Here is a 19,013-nt window from a genome sequence, read left to right on the forward strand (position 1 = left end):
CACCAAGTGAGAGGGAACATAATGGAAACCTTTGTCTTAGTCTAAGTGTACAGGAACTAGAGGATAGTGAGGGTCACCCCGCTGAGGAGGGTTACAGGCAACAACGTAGAACTGGGTCTGGGGACGAGTACTGTACTGGCAGTTGGGATACCTCCCTCTAGTGAGATTGCAGTAAGTCGTGTTAATAGGATTTGCACTCCGGTGGCAGTTGGTATTCGTCCTATTCCTGCAGCGTATGTTGGGCAAAAGACAGGTATTAGACACGTTCTGGATGGAGTCATGCAGAAAGGTGTTTTGAGGCTTACAATTCCGAGTAAGAGTATTGACGGCACGCATTGCATTGTTGCATTGCGTAGGTGCGGGACCTACAGGTATATGCCGAATTACAAACTTTTGAAACCCAGTGCGTTGAGCCCAAGCACCAGGGGGAAGTCCTGGCCCTCGTGATCCCAGCAGCAACAGGAGGAGAGGAAAGGGTCCCAGAAGATCCAGCATCATCTCTTCTGTGTAAGAAGAGGGAAGAAAATGAGAGAATGATAGTGGTAGAAGCCAAAAGAGCAAAATTATTATTCACAACCATTTAGCTCTTTAGTGTGCCTTTCAACATTTCATTTGTCCATTACTTTTTAAAAACCATCTTCCTTCTGACTTGAGTCTCACATTCTATGAAGGACCTGAAGACCAGGGAGGAGGAATGTGAGGTAAGATGACTTTTCCTCTGACTGGCAGGTTCCATTCTTCTCTTTGTCCTGTACTTACTGGCCCAGAACCTTGTCTCTTCCCTCCTCCCTCCTGGAATGTTTCTCCTCCATCTATGTGACCTGGACCTTCTGGCCATCTTCACGGCTCTACTCTCCCAGCCCCCGGGGTTCTCCTCTTACCAGTCTCTGTGCTGGGGCTCCCGCTGAGATCAGAGGCAGTGGTTAGTCCCAGGCTCAGAGGCTTTTGCCAGCTGTTCCTCTGCCAGGTGTGCCAGCGCGGTCTGCGTGCAGCAGGGGAGGGTTCCGAGCCCTAGGAAAGAGGAAAGGGAATGTAGGGCTTGGAAGATGCACTTCTTGTGCACAGTGTGGATGAGACCCACACTCTCCAACTCACTGTTTAAAGCCAGTATCCCTGCAGACACAGGAAGAACAAGCCTACTTAAAGGAACAAAGGAGAAGTGATAACTTCCTCAAAGAAGTTGTGAGGAAATGATGACTTCCTGTTATCCGTCGAGTGCTTCCTTCCCTGAAGCTTTAGTGTTTTGAGCTCCCTGATTTCAGTTCTTTAGGAGAAAACACCCCACAAACACACAAGACTCCCCCGGTCCAGTTGCCAATTGCAAGTCCAGCTTGTCACCTGTGCTTCTGACTGCCTGGCTATAAATCTGAGCTTCCCCCAACCCTTTATTTGTTCCACTACTTTTTTGGGGTGCTCACAGAACTCAAGGAAACAGTGATGGTTTATCAGTTTGTTAAGGGATATGATAAAGGAGACAGATGAAGACCCAGATAAAGAGACACCAAGGGTAAGGTGGGAGGGTCCCTAGTGAAGGAGCTTCTTTCTTCATGGAGTTGGGGTGCATCACCCTCCCCGTGTAGATGATATAGGAAAGATGTTAAGGTTTGAAACCAACAGCCAAGAAAGAATTCTTGAGACACCTTTGGTGCAAAAAGTGGTTTTATGAAAGCAGGCGACAGGACCCATGGGTAGGAAAAGCTGCCCCGGGTTTGTGAGGTGTGGCTGATTATATACTTGGGAACTGAGGGAGATATGGAAAAGGGAGGTTTCAAAAGGATTTTTGTATATGAAAGAAGACTCACAGGATACCGGAGGCCTTGCCATTACCTGTTAAGATTGTCTCTCCTTCTAGTAAGGCATTGACAGTAGGATAGTTGGGAACTTCCTGGAGGAAATTACACTTTGCCCCCTTCAAGTATCTGTCAATGGACTGCAGATTATAAGGACATTTAATTGTATCTACATTCCCTGCTGGAAACTAGACATTGATAGAAACGCTTTGTTCTTGTAAATTGCTAAGACTTTTGTAAACTGAGGGAGACTCATGTCTTGCAGGATTGTAATCTCTATAAGTTAACTATTTGTTTTTCCTTTAGGGCGGCCAGAAGTGCCTGAGGAATGTCACATATATCTCATGGGGGGCGGTGGTTGTGAGGTGTCAGGTTCTGCCTGTCCTCAGCTAGCCTTCTGCTCCCTCATCAACTCTACCTGTTTCAAGGAGTAGTCAATGGGCTGTAGGAAGTAAGGAAATTTAACTTTTTCTTTTGCCTTTGTTTCCCACATTACTTGCATCACTATTAGGGATTCAGTGTCAGAAGATAGTGTAGAGGAAGAAGCAATCTTTCTCTTCTCTCCTTCCTTCTCAGCTATGGCCTTTATAACATAAGACGGATTAACAAAAGAAAAACAAACAGAAGTTTATTAGCATGGATATGTCATATATACATGGGAGAAATGAAGGGATTGGTGTGAAATGTGGTGATGTTAAGGTCCAGGAGCAAATGGTCAAGAAAGAATTCTTGAGTCATCTTTGGTGCAAAAATGGTGGTTTTATTAATGTACGGGGACAGGACCCGTGGGCAGGAAGAGTGGCACTGGGGTTGTGAGTAGTGGCTGATTCTATTACGTCGGGTTTGGGGTAGGGATAGCCAAAGTCTCTAAGGAATTTGGAAGCAAGGGTTTTAGGACCTTGAGGGGCTAGCTGCTGTTAAGATGAGGTCATTTATTATCGTCCAGTACAACATGAGTCATGATACCCTTCAGACGTCTATCGGTGGGACATACGCTTGGAGAATTATTGCTAACATATAACCTGGGTGCGGTAGAGATAAAGGAAGTTTCCAAAGGGTTTTTTTTTTCAAAGATTTTATTTATTTATTTGACAGAGAGACACAAGGTGAGCGAGGGAACACAAGCAGGGGGAGTGGGAGAGGGAGAAGCAGGTTTCCCGCCGAGCAGGGAGCCCGATGCGGGGCTCGATCCCAGGACCCTGGGATCATGACCTGAGCCGAAGGCAGACGCTTAACGACTGAGCCACCCAGGCGCCCCTCCAAAGGGATTTTTGTACGTTAAAGGAGACTTGCAGGATCCTGGGGGTTGAGGTAATGTCAGGCTAGGGTTACCTTTTTCCTCTAACAAAGTATTAACATTGAGGCAGCTGTGCTCTTAGAAGAAGGTCACTCTGCCTGTCCCAAGTAGTCGTCAATGGGCTGCAAGTTGTAAGGAAATTTAATTTTCTTTCTACATTTCTTTTGCCTTTGTGCTTCACATCAGGAAAGGTCATTCCAAGAGGTGGTGAGACCTTGGGCTAACAGACCATCTTCAGCTAAAACAAAGGAAGAAGAGTGTGGGGAAGGCAGGCTCCAGGAAGCTGGCAGGGAAAGTATAGTAAACAAAGTTTGTTTTGCAGAGTTAAGCCTGTGCTTTCTCCATTGGTAAGAGTTTCTTGTGATTTAGAGTCATCTGTATCTTGTTACTAGACATAGGGCAACACCCTTAGGGATAGAGATTTTCTCTATGATGATAAATGTCCCTTATTTGTAAATGGGTGATTTATAGGCTGCTTTCAGAACTTCTCCTCTGTCTTCTGTTTCTCAGAATAATCAGCTCAAAATCATCTTTGTGCCAAAGAGCCATCTTTTCGGGTAGTACATTCTGGTCTCCTATAAGAAAGAGTCTGGTTGGCCTAGTTTGCATCTCATGACCGTCACTTGACTCAGTAGAGGGGATTCAAAACCCTGACGGATAACCCCACCAATACTGCACACAAGCAGGGGAGGGATAGTTCCAGAAAGGAAATGAATATGCAGCTATCCAAATGGGGGAAAGTGGATGTGGGAAAAACCAAGCAACAACACAAAACTATTATATTAATTGTGCTTAAAGCCACTTTCTTTCCATGTGGTTTCAACCACCATCTTTTAACCCTTTAATAAAAGGAAGTTTTAGAGTTTTTAGAGTGAGGTATTTGTGAAAACTTACTGTGGGAGACCAGAATAGACCACTCTGGAATATAAGTATAGGCAACCAGAATATGCTACCACAAAATATGCCACTACATTTTATTTTTGTTTTATTTGTTTGTCTGTTTTTGTTTTCATTGTTTTAGAGAGAGATGGCTTGTGAGAGTATAGGGCAGGTGGCAGAGGGAGGGGGAGAGGGAGAGAGAGAGTCCCAAGCAGGCTCCAAACTCAGCACAGAGCTGGATGTGGGGCTGGATCTCATGACCCTGAGGTCATGACCCGAGCCGAAATCCAGAGTCGACGCCTAACTGACTGAGCCATCCAGGTGCCCCACGCCCTACAGTTTGAAGCAGCTTTTATCAGCTGAGAGAAACAGCCAGTATTCCTCATCTGCAAATTGATTATTGGTACAGAGCTACTGGTTTAACACTAATCTCTTGTGAGTTTGGTTACTCTAGGTCATCATCTCCCCAGTGTCTGCTCATCCCCAGGTGCACTGGAAAATTGCAAAGCTGAGGAGCTGCTCTTGGAACATGACGACCAACCTAGATTCCTTGGCTACTCATTGGGGCTAGACGTCTAGGACTAGGAATGCAGCCACCTAACTGAAAATGTTATGACCTTGGTCTTTTCTCCAATTGTTTCAAGCCTAGAGTCATTCATTCAACAATGCAGGAGGCTAAAGATCACAAAGTACTTTAATGTTTCACATTTCTCCTCCCCATACCTGTTCGAGGCAAAATTATATGAAGTGACGGTTTTTCTTTCTCTGTGTCTCTCTTCCCCATTTAGCAAACAGAATTCTCATGGACGTTACTTACTTGTGTCTTCAACAGTTCCTTCTGCAATTTACTTCCTCTTTCCTCCGACAAAATTTAAGTCTTGAGACCCATTCTTGAAGGTTACATTTTAAAGTCCCATATCCCACTCTATATGTCTGCCTAGTGAAAATGATTTTTATCAGATAACCTCATTTCTGCCATTATCTTCTACTTGATTTATTATTCCTCAAGAAACATAATGCCTTAACCTATCTAAAATGCATGCATTTCCTTAGAGACTTGTTTAAGGGATGAGTCCAATGACACACACCTTAAACTTACACTCTGCACACATCATATCCAAGCATAATCTGTATCACTCCTCCAATCATACAACCCGTAACATATATAAATGTCACACACGTTGGAATGACATACTCTATTTAGGGAAGGGAAGACCGTTCAGCTTGGGTCAGTATAAGGAGAGTCACTATCAGGAACGTCCCTGGTTCAGTAAAACAGAGAAACCGTATGAGCTTAATCTTAAAAAACTGTAAGAGCAAGTCAGATAAATGAGGGCACAAGGGTATTCTGGGCACAGAAACCGTGCAGGTGGTTTTGATAGGAAGAAAGCATGGGATGACGCATAACTCTAAGTAATTGGAAAACATTGGCACATAAATGCAAAGGAAGGAGTAGCAAGGGCTGTTGACGTAGGCAGGGGCTCCCACTTGGGAAGTGCTGGACACGCTACTCGAACCTGGGGGTGTGGGTAGACTTTCTATTTTTTGATGTCTAACAGCTGGATGTCCTCTATGCCATCGACATACCCGTTTGCACCACAGTGGAATTCAATATAGCTGTAGCTGCTGTGCTCCCTGTAGCTCTTTTGGTTACCCTCCTGGTAGCACTTGAGTATTTTGAAGGGGTGCTGGGCCCATATATATACATTTCTGTAACGGTCTCTCCACTTCCTGAGGCAAATATACTCGATTTTGTGCCAAAAGGTATAGATGAAGATGTGATAGTTCCTGTCTTGTGGAGCTTCTCTCTCCCTCATGAGATCATTGCATTTGTAGTCGCTCAATTTCCAGCTTGTGCTCAGGTAGTGCTGTTTCATGAATTCCCTCCAGGAGAGGTTCTGGCTGTGTACAAGCAGCCCGCCTAGGGAAAACAGCAGGGCCAAGAGAGGGCCTAGGCCCTTTAGAGGGGATGCCATCTCAGTCGCCAGAGCCACCTGCGGGCCCACAGGGAAGAGAGAGGAAAGCATTATCTCAGCACTGCCTTAAGAGTTGACCTGCACCTTAAAATACCTTTCTTGCCAAAGTAGGCCCTCGGGCCCAACTTTACCATTTTGTTCCCAGGCTTGAAGAGGATAAATCTCATTAGGTAGTAAACTTTACAAGAACTGAAAATATGCCAGGACCTGACTGAGACTAACACAAGATGGTCAAAAATAGGTGAAGTTTATTTTGAGAATTTCAAGCACCTGCTGTCTGCCCTCTCTTCTACCCAAACTGAGGAACCCATCATCCTCTAGCTAACTCTGTTTGTTTGACAGTCCAGATCAGTTCACTGAAGAGCATGGTTCTAAAAGAAAATGGTATTTTAAGCTTTATGACTGTGAAGTGGAAAGGGTTGTCACCCTCTAAGGGAATGAGGAAGTTAGGTGAAGACTTGGGTGATACTTTCCAAGCAAGAAGGCTTTGGTTCCCTCAAACCCCAGGCTACAGTTGCAATGATTCTGCAAAATGGTGTTTTTCTAATCCCGATTTCCTTAGAACACTTCCCCAAAGCCTGTGTGAAACCTGTTATCACTTCTGACAACCCACATACTCTCAGAGGCCATTTACTTCATTATCATCGTTATAAACCATCTTGATTTGTTGTTCAGAATGCAATCATACAGGAACTCCAGTTTTGAAAGATTGTTCTCATCAATCAAGTACCAGATTGAAACTACCCTCACAGGAGCTACTCTGGTCAAAATTAGGGCATAGAGTTCTTTGGAAAAGTCTCCCCTTTAAACCAGCTCTCCAGGGGCGCCTGGGTGGCTCAGTCATTAAGCGTCTGCCTTCGGCTCACGTCATGATCCCATGGTCCTGGGATCGAGCCCCGCATCGGGCTCCCTGCTCGGCGGAGAGCCTGCTTTTCCCTCTCCCACTACCCCTGCTTGTGTTCCTGCTCTCGCTGTCTCTTTCTGTCAAAAAATAAATAAAAAATCTTTTAAACCAGCTCTCCGTCCTCATTCACTGCTAGGAGTACAGCTGGTCCTCTGGAATCTCTAACCTCTTCTCAACTCTCTGAGCACTGTGTCCACAAATGGGGTTAAAGAATAGCTGCCTCAGTGTCCACGATAGCCAAACTGTGGAAAGAGCCAAGATGTCCATCGACAGATGAATGGATGAAGAAGATGTGGTATGTATACACAAGGGAATATTATGCAGCCATAAAAAGGAATGAGATCTTGCCATTTGCAACGACATGGATGGAACTGGAGGGTGTTATGCTGAGTGAAATAAGACAATCAGAGAAAGACATGTATCATATGACCTCGCTGATATGAGGACTTTTTAACCTCAGGAAACAAACTGAGGGTTGCTGGAGTGGTGGGGCGTGGGAGGGATGGGGTGGCTGGATGGTAGACATTGGGGAGGGTCTGTGCTATGGTGAGCACTGTGAATTGTGCAAGACTGTTGAATCACAGATCTGTACTTCTGAAACAAATAATGCAATATATATTAAGAAAAAAAAAAGAAGAGGAAGATAGCAGGAAGGGAAGAATGAAGGGGAGTAAGTCGGAGGGGGAGACGAACCATGAGAGACGATGGACTCTGAAAAACAAACTGAGGGTTCTAGAGGGGAGGGGGGTGGGGGGATGGGTTAGCCTGGTGATGGGTATTAAAGAGGGGCACGTTCTGCGTGGAGCACTGGGTGTTATGCACAAACTATGAATCATGGAACACTACATCAAAAACTAATGATGTAATGTATGGTGATTAACATAACAATTAAAAAATTTAAAAAAAAAAGAATAGCAGCCTCAGAGACCTGGGAGAATCTAATGTGATATGTAAGTGAAAGCACTTCTGAGAATGTTGTAGGGACCCAGGACGGGCCACCCCAGAAGGTGTCCCAGGCATATTGATTATTTTGAATTGAAGCTCCTTGGAAAACAGCCAGTGCAAGGACACTCAGATCCTCTTCTGTCCCTGTAAAAGCAGAAATGGAATCTCTCCTATATATGGTTCCCTCCCTGTGTTAAGAAATAAAAGAAGACATTCTTATCACCAGAGATAGGGCTTTTACTCATTTTTTTAGTATTTTTTAAATAAGTTCTATGCCCAACATGGGGCTTGAACTCATAACCCTGAGATCGAGTCACATGTGCCACTAACTGAGCTGGCCAGGCACCCCGCCACTGATAGGGATTTTAAAGCCAAGAAAGCTGTATAAACAAACTTTCTTGCTTTTTGCTAATCTACTACCTCAGCCCAGATTCTGCTTGGAATTCCTTACTAATTAAAACTCCCAAACATTTGTTTTGTCTGTCCTATCAATTCCTCACAAATCTATTGTCTCATTGTTTAAAATGTATAAAAACTACCTGCCTCGGTCATTTCTTTGAGATCTCAATTTCATTCTTGGGCCTCTGTGTGCACATAACAAAACTTTGCTCCTTTTCTCCTATTGAATCTGTCTGTGTCACCTTCCATCTTAAACTGGCTAGCAGAATTTTGAAGGATAGAGGAAATTTTTTTCGGCCTCTATCGTGTCAAGTGCTCTATCAGGCACAGAAGACAGAGTAGGCACATTCACATCTGGGCCACCCTATACCTGGCCCAAAGGTCCTAACCAGGATAGAAGACCAGGATTCAAGCTGCTTCAAGCATTATGCTTGGGAAGATTGGGGAGGAAGTGGGAGTGGGGGTGGGGGGGTTGAGGGGAGACACAGTATCGCTGGGCTTAATCCTGAGTTGAATTCATGTCTTTGCCTCTTACAAATTCGATCACTTTCCTATCTTAACTCTTTGGTCTAGGAATTCAGTGAGGCCCTTTCCGGTGTTTCTGGGCCTTTCCCGGCAAGCGTCCTCAGCACCAACCCTAACTCAAACTCACCCTGTTCAGATCCAACACTCAGGTGTCACTGGTCGAGGAAATCAATACGTGGATCTGAAGAGCAGAGAGCCAGGAAGTCTGCAGCCGTGAAGAAAGGAATGGTACAGCACTCCAACTGATTAGAAGCCTGGCAGGGGTGGGGGACAGCCTTCCAATGTGAACCTGTTCCTGTGTCTTCTCATCTAGAACACTTAAGTTCACTCTGAGAATAGCCTGGAGCAAAGGGGACCAATAGCAAAGACTCGCTTCTGGGTACAGAGGAATGATAAGGGCCTGGGGAGGAGTAACATGGGAGAAGGGTAATCTGAGCTTATCAGGGGACAATCAGAAATCTATTTCCCAAATTCACTTCCTGAAAAAACATCTGGGTCCATATCCCCAGATGACTAGGCTATATTCAATGAGAAGTTCAGTGGGAAAAACACCACCACCACCACCGCCTCTGGTGTTGTGAGCTGTGGAATCTTCATCGAGAGGGGAGAGTATGTTGTCAAAGGTGCAATTTATGGATAAAGTGAGATCCTTGAATGTGTTTCCTATCAATGCATTTCTTTAAAGGCTGCTTCTAGCTAAGCCACCTTGGTTGAGTTTCTCACTGGACCACCTTATTATGAGATAGTCAAGAAGGGTAGCAGAGTTTGCACTCCAAATGTTACCTCTTGGGCATAAGGATGATTTTGAGCTGGTGATTTTTAAGAAACCACAAACACAGGAGAAGCTCTGAAGCCAGAGTGGAAGTTAGGCTTTTTAAAGGAACATTTACATTTATAAAGGAAATTTCCATTCTAAGTGTGTCTCCCTCTTTAGTACCAGAAAGAGAAAGATGAATCTATAAATCACAAGAAAGTGTTATCAGTAAAAAAAAGAAAAGAAAAGAAATTCTCATTAATGGGGAAGGCACTGACTTAAATATGCCTAACAAAACTTGACCATTATTTGCTGGGCTTTTCCTGGTAACCTCCCATAATTGGCCTCCCCACCCGCATTCCAACGTCTTTCTTTTGTCCTTAGCTGAAGATGGTATTCAAGGTGCTGGCTTGAGCCATTTTGGGGCATTTTTCAGCTTTTCTGGATATCTCCAATATACGGGAGATAGATGCTCTTAAACTTTTGTTTGTTTTACTTTTCTCAATCTCTTTTTATTACAGAGGTAATAAAAGCACCTAGAATAACAGTGTTTTACTCCTCTTTGTATTCACAATATCAGAGTGAAAATAAAAAAAAACCAACAAATGTTGTAAACACGTTTTGTGAACTTTTTACAGAACTCAAAATGTACAAGGGGCAATAAACATGAAAAACGTCAACCGCAGTAGCAATGAAGGAAATAACAATTAAAACAAGATTATGCCCTTTTTTACCTACCAAGTTGCCAAATTGTAAAACATTATTGCTTTGGACAGCTGATGAAGGTGGCCGATGACCCAGTTCAGGAGGCACAAAGCAGCCCCGTGGTTCCTGCCCCCAGCGGTACATGGGGTGGGACTGGTGTTCAGTCGAACCATAATTTGTATATCCAGTCTCCTGTTAAATGGCAGTTAAAATTTTCTAATCTTTTGCTGTTGCAAATAGTGTGAACAACGTTTGTACCCATGAACAAAAGCCTGTAGGATAAATTTCTAAATTAAAATTGCTAAGGCAAAAAAAAAAAAGAATTGTATTTTGGTACATATTGATTACACAAGCCAAATAGTGTCCCACTAGAGAACAAAGAACAGGGGTTTCTGGACAGAAAAGAGGAATGCTTTTTTTTTTTTTTTAAGATTTTATTTCTTTATTTAAGAGAGAGAGAGTCAGTCTGAATGGGGGTGAGGGGCAGAGGGAGAAGCAGACAAACCACTGAGTAGGGATCCCGACTTGGGCCTCCATCCCAGGACCCAAAGGCAGACCCTTAACTGAATGATCCACCCAGGCGCCCCAAGGGGAAAGCTTTTATACACTGTTTACAAAGAATTTTGATTGGTATTGGTGCCAGAAAACTAATCCTCACCCCAAATTTGTTTAGCTAAATTTGTTTAAACAAATTTAGTTGCTAAGGCAATCACTATGCAAAGGCCAGGAGCTACTGTATTAAGTTGCAGGTGTTCTGCAGTCTTTAGAGTCTTTTTGGCCCGGTCCAAAATTCATGACTCCACCCAGTGAGGATGTGCATAAGGGCCACCTCCTTAATGACCTCCCTGCTCCATTTTAAACCCCCTTGACATAACTGCCTTTATTTTTATTTTGGAGTAAACTCTACCCCCAATGTGGGGCTCAAACTCATGACCCAAAGATCAAGAGTCACATGCTCTACCAACCGAGCCAGTCAGATACCCCACAAGTGACTTTGTTTTCTTTCACCTTTCACAGGGGGTAGAACCAAATTTTTCTTTTCTGTTTTTTGGTCAGAATGTTTGTTTTATACCCAGAACTTCTCTTCAAAGCATATTAGTAGCAATGCATCTTGGCGTATAGTCTCTTGATTCTCTCTTTGAATGGGAAATATGTCAACAGGATTAGATAGAGAAATATTGGTATTTACAGAAACACATTGGGATTTACAAAAACTCTGGCGCATCTCAAAACCCAGCTCAAGTCAAGCATTCCTTGAATAACAAGGAATCATATGCTGATAGACCGAATGGGGATTGTGTCATGAGCACGCTATGAAGGCGCTCACGTTAGTTGTGTCTTTCCACAATGTCAGCTTTAGTCAATCATAAAGCAAAGTTAAATCACAATTATAAAACAGGTTCAGGATTCCAAACTTGATGACATTTCACCGTGTGATGAAACTTGGCTTCTTCTGAGCACACAGAGCAGGATACAAGACAAACCGCAGAACAAAGCAGATAACAGAAGGATGTAGTAAGTTAACGAACCAAACTCGAAGTCAGTCTGTGGGCACACAGTTGAGATAATGCCTTGGTCAGTCTGGGTCAGCTCTGGGCACTCACTTCTTCTTATGTTCCAGCAGGGAAGGAAGGTTCTCTTTGGAGGTCAATGGGGCAGAACCTTCGGGGGCAGTTGCCTTTTCAAGTGGTCAGACATAGAGGGGTCAGGTCTGAAGAGTCTGACATTGTGCTGCCAATTCCTCCCCTTTCTGAATCACTCTTAGGCCCCTGTAGACCCTCCGGTTCTGATCCTCATCAGTTCTGGGGTGTCAGCTGACACTGGTCCCAGGGAATATCTCCTAGCTGCAGTACCTTTAACTACTTGTCATGGCTTGACACAGGCCGCTGCTTCACACAGGGTCCCACCTGACAGGAGAGACTCCATTTTGTCCTCTACATTTCACTCCTCATGGCAAAATCTGTAAGGGCCATGCAGGAATCAAATATATCTTAAAGCAGGATCGCAGTACTAGTTTGGTAACATAACAAAAGGCATATTTAGGTTATTTAATCAAGTTTTTAATAGAAATAAAGCCAAATCAATAAAATTCAAACCATATAAGATAAAAATCACATCATATCCAAACAAGATGGGAAAGCAAACTCAAGTAAGGATTTAAGTCAAAGGACTCCAACTCAAAGTCACATCTACTAAGAAGTAAATCAAGTCAAAAAGAAAGAAGATAAGTTAATAGGGTGTTTAACATCTTACAAGGACTACCTTTTCCTAATCTGTCTCTTTGACTTAGCAAAAAGTAAGCTACACCCAGGGCCTGTTGAAAACTTCCTTGCTTTTCTATCAATCGTAATTCTCTTCCTAATGATCCATTGAATCTCTCTATATATCCAGCATCTGTAGGGTGGTTAACTAGATGGTAATTCCATCTTAAGTCCTATAGATCACAGAGCTTTTCAACTGAGGTGGCTGTAAAATGAGTTCCCTGATCATGTTCTACTATTCCTGGTGCTCCAAAGTGAACTGCCCATGACTCTAGAGCTCCTAATTGTTGCATGAGCTGAAGGACTAGAGGCAGCCATAGCTATCCCTAATCCTGTATATCTGCGTCTACCATGCTAGTGGCATATTTCTGTTGATAGCTGTGATGTAATGGTCCCACAGAAGTTTATTTGTATAGTGAAATTAAACGCGGTGGGCTTGTCTGTGTCTGTTGGTGCAGTGTACCTGCATTTATCTGTCATCTGTTTACATGGGAGGCATCCTTGGAATGCTCTTTTTATTTCCTGCCAAATGACCTTAAGATTTCTTTCAGGGAACCATTTATCTAAGGCATGTGTTCCTATATGTCCTTTCTATGTGTTTCCATAATTGTATGTGGGGTTATTAGTCTTTCTGTTGTTCCTCATTTCTGTGATATCGATTTCCCTGCTTTTTTCATTTCAATGGTGGTACTTGAGGTCCCTCCCATTTTCTATCCCTCTCTGTTTAATATTATTAGTGGCAATGTGTGTCTCCATCTGTCCTTATCCCTTTTTAATTTTAATTTCAACCCTTCTTTTGTTTTTATTGCCTTAATATTTCTCGTCAATGCATCAACCTCATTATTACATTTTGAGACCTCTGTGTTATCTTTTATGTGCTGACACGTGTGTAACATATGTTTCATTCTCTCTGAGGCTATGTCTAATTCTTCCCATTATTCACTTGACCATAGTCTTTGCCATTTATTTTAAAATGGCAGAAAAATTTCTTTCTAAAAAAAAAAAGATTTACTTATATTTGATGGGGGTGCAGATGGAGAGGGAGAGAATCTCAGGCAGACTCCTGGCTAAGCAAAGAACCCCACGCAGGGCTCAATTCCATGACCCTGAGATCATGGCCTGAGTGGAAACCAAGAGTCTGACGCCTAACCAACCAAGCCACCCAGGCACTCCTAAAATCATTTCTTTTCCGTTTTCCTGACCGTAGGGCTATTCCATTTGCTACTGCCCGTGAGTCAATAAAAATATATATGGTGCTTGATTCTCTTTTATTGCTTTTCTTACAGCCAATACTACTGTAATTAATTCTGCATGTTGTGCCCATCGATTCTTACCTTTCTCTCTGCGGATCAGCTTGTCCTGGGGTCTCAATGCTGCAGGGGTTCATTCTGTTTTTCCAGAGATTACGGAGGCCGACCCATCTGTAAACCAGGCATTTGATAGACCTTTAGAGCAGGGTGGGCCCCATTTCCCTAGGTTTCGAATATGGATTTGTCCTTCCCTCAGAATGAATTCCCACAAGTCTGTTTCAGTATTGTGTATCTCCTCGGTGAGGAGTCCTGGTTGTCCCTGGAAAGAGGTGTCCCTTCCTTGGATATACCATTTCCACGTTAGTAATTTCAAATCAATCTGGATACCTGTCAATTCTTCCAGGCTCAGTTTTATCCAATGGAGCAAAGGTATATGACTCTGCACTATTATTTTTGGTTTCCCATTAGGAGTTCTGTATGTCTTAAAGCTTCATAGAGCAATCATATATGTTTTTCAAATATTGAATATTTAGGTTCTGAATATGGAAACTTTGTAGTCCAAAATGCTACTGGTAGAAAATTAGGCTTGTGTTCTTTCTTTGTCCACAGGAACCGTGTACCATAGTCTCTACTCATTGATATTTCTATTCTTAATGGTTTTCCCGGTGCTGGATCGTTTGAAATGTCTTAATGAAATCCTTTAATGTATTTAAAACCTGTTGTTGTCTGTCTATTCAAAATCTGTGCTTTTCTAGTTATTTCGTATATGGGTTTTAAAATTACACTGAAGCATGGTATGTGCTGTCTCCAAGACCCAAAAAGTCCTATAAGTCTTTATCTTTAGGCAGTCCTATTGCTTGTATTTTATCTATTCCTTTATCTGGTAACTTCCTTCAGAAGACCACTGAATTCCTAGAAATTTGCAATGAGTGTCTGGGTCTGATGTTTTTTTCATTGTTAATAGTCCATCCCTGTTCCCTTAAATGCTGTATTAACTTTTCCTTTTCCTGTCTTAATTGCTCCTTGTCATTATTTGTCATTATTATGTCACCAGTATAGGATATTACTAGAGATTTGTACAATGACTGAGCTCCCTACATGGAGCAACCAGTCTACATCAGATATATGTTTTTGACAAAAATGTGTTCTAATCTTCTGAAGCTCAGCACGAGTGTATTCTCTATCCTCCACTACTTCCACAGGTTTTCCTTGTCCATTACTATAATCTAATATTTTCTTCCTTGTAATTATAGGTCTGCTGTGATAATCCCCCCACCCAGGGGTTATCATAGTCTCCTGGGACCTCAGGTTGGGGATCCTGGGGTCCTGAGAGTGTTGTTTTTTAAACTTAAATTATTCATTGATTTGGCCTTCCTTATTACTTTATTAGCTAGCTCTTTGCCCCTTTGCCTGTCCTGGTCTAGCTGCAAGATGGTTTCATCAGTAAGATGGGAACCTCTACAATGGGCGCTCAGGACACTAAGGGCTGTACATTTTTAGGATCCTTCAGATCCATGATGACATTTCCCAGGGTCCTGGTTGTGAGCTTCTTTCTAACTTCTAACCCCATGGGGTACCATGGGTCTTCTATACAAAGTATGGCATCAGGCCTGTTGGCCCTTTTCACCATCCTTTTTAGGCATTTACCTAATAGCCACATCTTTTTTCCTTTTTTGCAACCTAGCAGCTGCTATATACAATTTCTTAACTATGTAGAGCTCTATTTCCCACTTATACCTGTGATATTTGTACAGATTTTTCCACAATTTTTGTTCACATCTTTCTGCCAAGTCATAGATTAATTTGGTCAATAGTGGCATGTATCATTGCAATGTGCCCAATGCTTTAATTTTTCTTAGCCTTCCAAGTGCCTTTCTGAGGCAATCTCCCCTGGTCTCAGCTTTGGCTAGTTCCATCTCATGCCCTGCATGCAGGGGGTAAGCCCTGGATGAGCTTCTGCTGCCAACCTCTCCTTGTACAGAGCCGGTCTCTGTTTCACCTGCCAGTGCCCATAACTTAGGATTTCACTCTCAGTGAGATGCCTGGAAAGTCTATATTCACATAAATTATTCCACAATTTATTATTTTTAGTTCCTTTAGAGTCAATTCAAGACTTTAGGAGTCTTTTCTGATTCTACTAAATTTTCTAACACACGATGAGTCAATGACATGGAATCCTGCCCTCTACACCAACTTCATGAACACGCTATGAAGGCGCTCACACTAGTTGTGTCTTTCCACAATGTCAGTTTTAGTCAATCATAAAGTAAAGTTAAATCACAATTATAAAACAGGTTCAGGATTCCAAATTCGATGACATTTCACCATGTGATCAACTTGGCTTCTTACACAGTACACAGAGCAGGGCAGAAGACAAACCACAGAACAAAGCAGATAGCAGGAAGATGTAGTAAGTTAACGAACCAAACTTGAAGTCAGTCTGTGCACAGTTGAGATAAGGCCTCGGTCAGATCCGGGTCAGCTCTGGGCACTCACTGCTTCTTATGTTCAAGAAGGGAAGGATTTCGGTTCTGTCTGGAGATCAATGAGAAAGAACCTTGGGGGGCAGTTGCCTTTTTAAGTGATCAGACACAGAAGGGTCAGGTCTGAAGAGTCTGACAGTTTGATGCCCAAATCCCCCCCTTTCTAAAGGGATTCAAGTGGTTTTAGGCCCCTACAGAACTCCTCTGGTTCTGCTCCTTATCAGTTCTGGGGTGTCAGCTGACAGTGGTCCCAGGGAGTATCTCCTAGCTGCGGTACCTTTAACTACTGTGTCATGACTTGACAGAGACCCCTGTTTGAAACAGGGTCCCACTTGACATGAGAGAGTCCATTTTGCTCTCTACAGGTTGTCTCAGATCACACTCCATAAATCCAACTACTCTCTAGTATTTTTGGGTGAAGAAGGAGAGTAAAAAGACAGGAATTCTGGGCACTTGGGTTTGGAGGGCTTGAAAGATGACTCTGAGGGACGCCTGGGTGGCTCAGTTGGTTAAGTGTCTGCTCAAGTCATGGTCCCCGGGTCCTGGGATCAAGTACCACATCGGGCTCCCTGCTCACTGGGGAGCCTGCATCTCCCTCTGCCTGCCACTCCCCCTGCATGTGCGCGTGCTCGCTCTCTCTCGGACAATAAAATAAAATAAAATCTTAAAAAAAAAAAGAAAGATGACTCTGAGAAAAATTAAGATGGCCATCACCTGGCCATATATCCATAGCCTTCCCTAACAAGTTCATGTGATCCACTGAAGACCTAAGAGGCAGCAGGGAGAAGCTAGGAGGGCTGATGTGTGGAGGGGCAGTTTCAGAGAGAGAGCCACAGTTTTCCAAGGCATCCTATTTTACAGTATATTATAGGACTTCAGTGAGGAATTTTGAGAATCATAGGAAGTAATTCATGTGAAAGTAGTTTTTTAAATAATAAAGTGTTAATGTTGATCTAAATTGTTGATAATATCACCATAAGGTTGTTCTACCCCGGTCACTGCCAGTTTTAACCAGTTAATCCAGTGTTTCTGAAATAAGTGTGATATTCTACTTTTGAAGTGGAAGAGAAATTATTGTGAACCCAAAGCATCCAGACATCCATACGTTCAGCTACGAGCTAAGCCACAAGCTCTAAGCTTTCTCTGAAATAAAGCCAGTTAGGAAGCACCGGAAACTGACCGGTAGGAACATGTCCCTTTATATTTGCAGAAATCAACTACCAAAGCGGCCCAGGCAAGTCAGTTAACCACTGCTTCTGAGAGCTCTTTAGTTGGTCTGCTTCCTCGAGTTCTGTCTACCAGCTTCTGTAACAGAAGCTGCTTGGGTTGTGGCTTCTAATTTGAGTTCCTAAAGAGATATCATCCCTTGAATATAAATTTAAAATCATTTGTTAATTATATTCTTTCTTTAAACATTTTCCTTGACTCTAACTCCTTTCTATTAATTCCTTGATATTTCCTTTTGATAACCGTTATTCAGTTTTTCAGTGTTTGGGTACAGCTCTTACTCAAAACCGTATCAGTAATAAATTTCCTCATGCAGATGACGATAATGTCTTAGGGTGTCCTAACCTGGAGTCCATGGGCTTCCAAGGACTCCAGGGATGGAATTTATAGAGTCATGAACTGGTATGGCATGTTAACCTCAAAAAATAAAACTACCAGTTATTTTACCAGCAAAAATGGGCTTATTCAGGAATAGCAGAGAATTGTAATCAGGGACAAGCAAACTACAGCTAAACCATAGGCAAGTCCTTGAACAAAGGAGAGGAGCACTTTTTTCTAGAGGAAAGGAAGAAGTTTGGAAGGCTGTTACAAACACAAAGTGCATTGGAGTAAACTGGAGGTTGGAAATGTAGCTTTGCTTTGGCTGGAGTGTTGAGGAGCAGGGTGGGGAAGCCTATCTTCCTGCTGGGCTAGTAAAGCGGTTTGCCTTGCAAAGTAGTCTTTTTTTTTTTTTTTTTGCAAAGTAGTCCTTTCCTGTTGGACCTGTAATTGGTGTGAGTGGTGGGGCATGAGAGCGCCCCCTGCTGGTATCCACAGCCATTCTAAACCAGGTCTCCTTTTACTATTTAAACTAACATCTTTATTTTCACTAACCTGCCACTGAAATTTAACAATTCCTTCACTCTTGGGGGCACCTGGCTGGCTCAGTCAGAACAGTATGCGACTCTTGATCGCGGGGTGGTGAGTTCGAGCCCCACATTGGGTGTAGATGTGACTTAAATAAACACAACTTAAAAAAAAAAGATTTCTTTCTGTTGATGGTCTTTTGGTTGTTTCCCTATCTTGCTACTGTGAACAATGCCGCAGTGAACACAGGGGTTGAGATCTTGATTTCAATTCCTTTGTATAAACACCTAGATGTGGGATTGCTGGTTCCTATGGTAGTTCAGTTTTTTTACAAGATTTATTTATTTATTTTGGGGGAGGGGAGGGGATGAGAGAGAGAGAGAGAGAGAGAGAGAAAATACTGAGCAGACTCCGCTGAGCGGGGAGATCATGACTTGACCTGAAGTCAAGTCAGATCTTAACTGACTGAGCTGCCCAGATCCCCTAGGAGTTCTATGTTTAATTTTTGGAGGACTCTCCATACTGTTTTCCATAATGGCTGCACCAGTTGACATTCCCACCAATAGTGTACCAGGGTTCTCTTTTCTGCATATCCTCACTCTTGTGTTGGTCTCAGCTATTAGATAGTGATGCCATCAACGAGGGATGCCTGCAGGTATGTACACTGCCCGCACTATTTGAGGTCAGCCCCCACAGACATTTTCCCATCCAGAGCCAATCTTGTAGCTGGACTGACCCTTGTGGCTCTTATGATGATTGCAAGATACACCTC

At 43.0% G+C, this 19,013-nt stretch overlaps 1 protein-coding gene across 4 annotated transcripts; it reads right to left on the bottom strand.

The window, feature by feature from the left end:
• Positions 1–361: 361 nt before the first annotated feature.
• On the bottom strand, positions 362–11,904 carry LOC148163928 (epididymal secretory protein E3-beta-like). 4 transcript variants are annotated; one of them, XM_088024698.1, is made up of 5 exons: positions 11,704–11,738; positions 8,843–8,920; positions 5,554–5,960; positions 882–1,011; positions 362–503 (listed from the first exon to the last, which is right to left on the bottom strand). In XM_088024698.1, the coding sequence occupies exons 3-4, from the start codon at positions 5,940–5,942 to the stop codon at positions 936–938; spliced, it is 465 nt and encodes a 154-aa protein (XP_087880824.1). In that variant the 5' UTR covers positions 5,943–5,960; positions 8,843–8,920; positions 11,704–11,738; the 3' UTR covers positions 362–503; positions 882–935. The 4 variants fall into 4 exon arrangements, 3 of the variants coding, with proteins under 3 accessions (XP_087880824.1, XP_087880825.1, XP_087880826.1); XM_088024699.1 differs by lacking the exons at positions 362–503; positions 882–1,011 and adding an exon at positions 2,936–3,662 and having other exon boundaries at positions 11,704–11,904; XM_088024700.1 differs by lacking the exons at positions 362–503; positions 882–1,011 and adding an exon at positions 2,936–3,325 and having other exon boundaries at positions 11,704–11,876.
• Positions 11,905–19,013: the final 7,109 nt, after the last annotated feature.

This window comes from Eumetopias jubatus, unplaced genomic scaffold, assembly GCF_037043125.1.
Source record: "Eumetopias jubatus isolate StellerSeaLion01/CBP00866 unplaced genomic scaffold, mEumJub1_p1.0 scaffold_7, whole genome shotgun sequence".
Lineage (NCBI taxonomy): Eukaryota > Metazoa > Chordata > Mammalia > Carnivora > Otariidae > Eumetopias > Eumetopias jubatus.

Excerpts from the sequence above, each read along its gene's own strand:
- LOC148163928 (XM_088024698.1), bottom strand. The coding sequence starts at position 5,942 with ATGGCATCCCCTCTAAAGGGCCTAGGCCCTCTCTTGGCCCTGCTGTTT. Across the intron at positions 1,012-5,553 it reads TTCCACTGTGGTGCAAACGG|GGCTCGGAACCCTCCCCTGC; the intron begins GTATGTCGATGG and ends CCTCTTTCCTAG.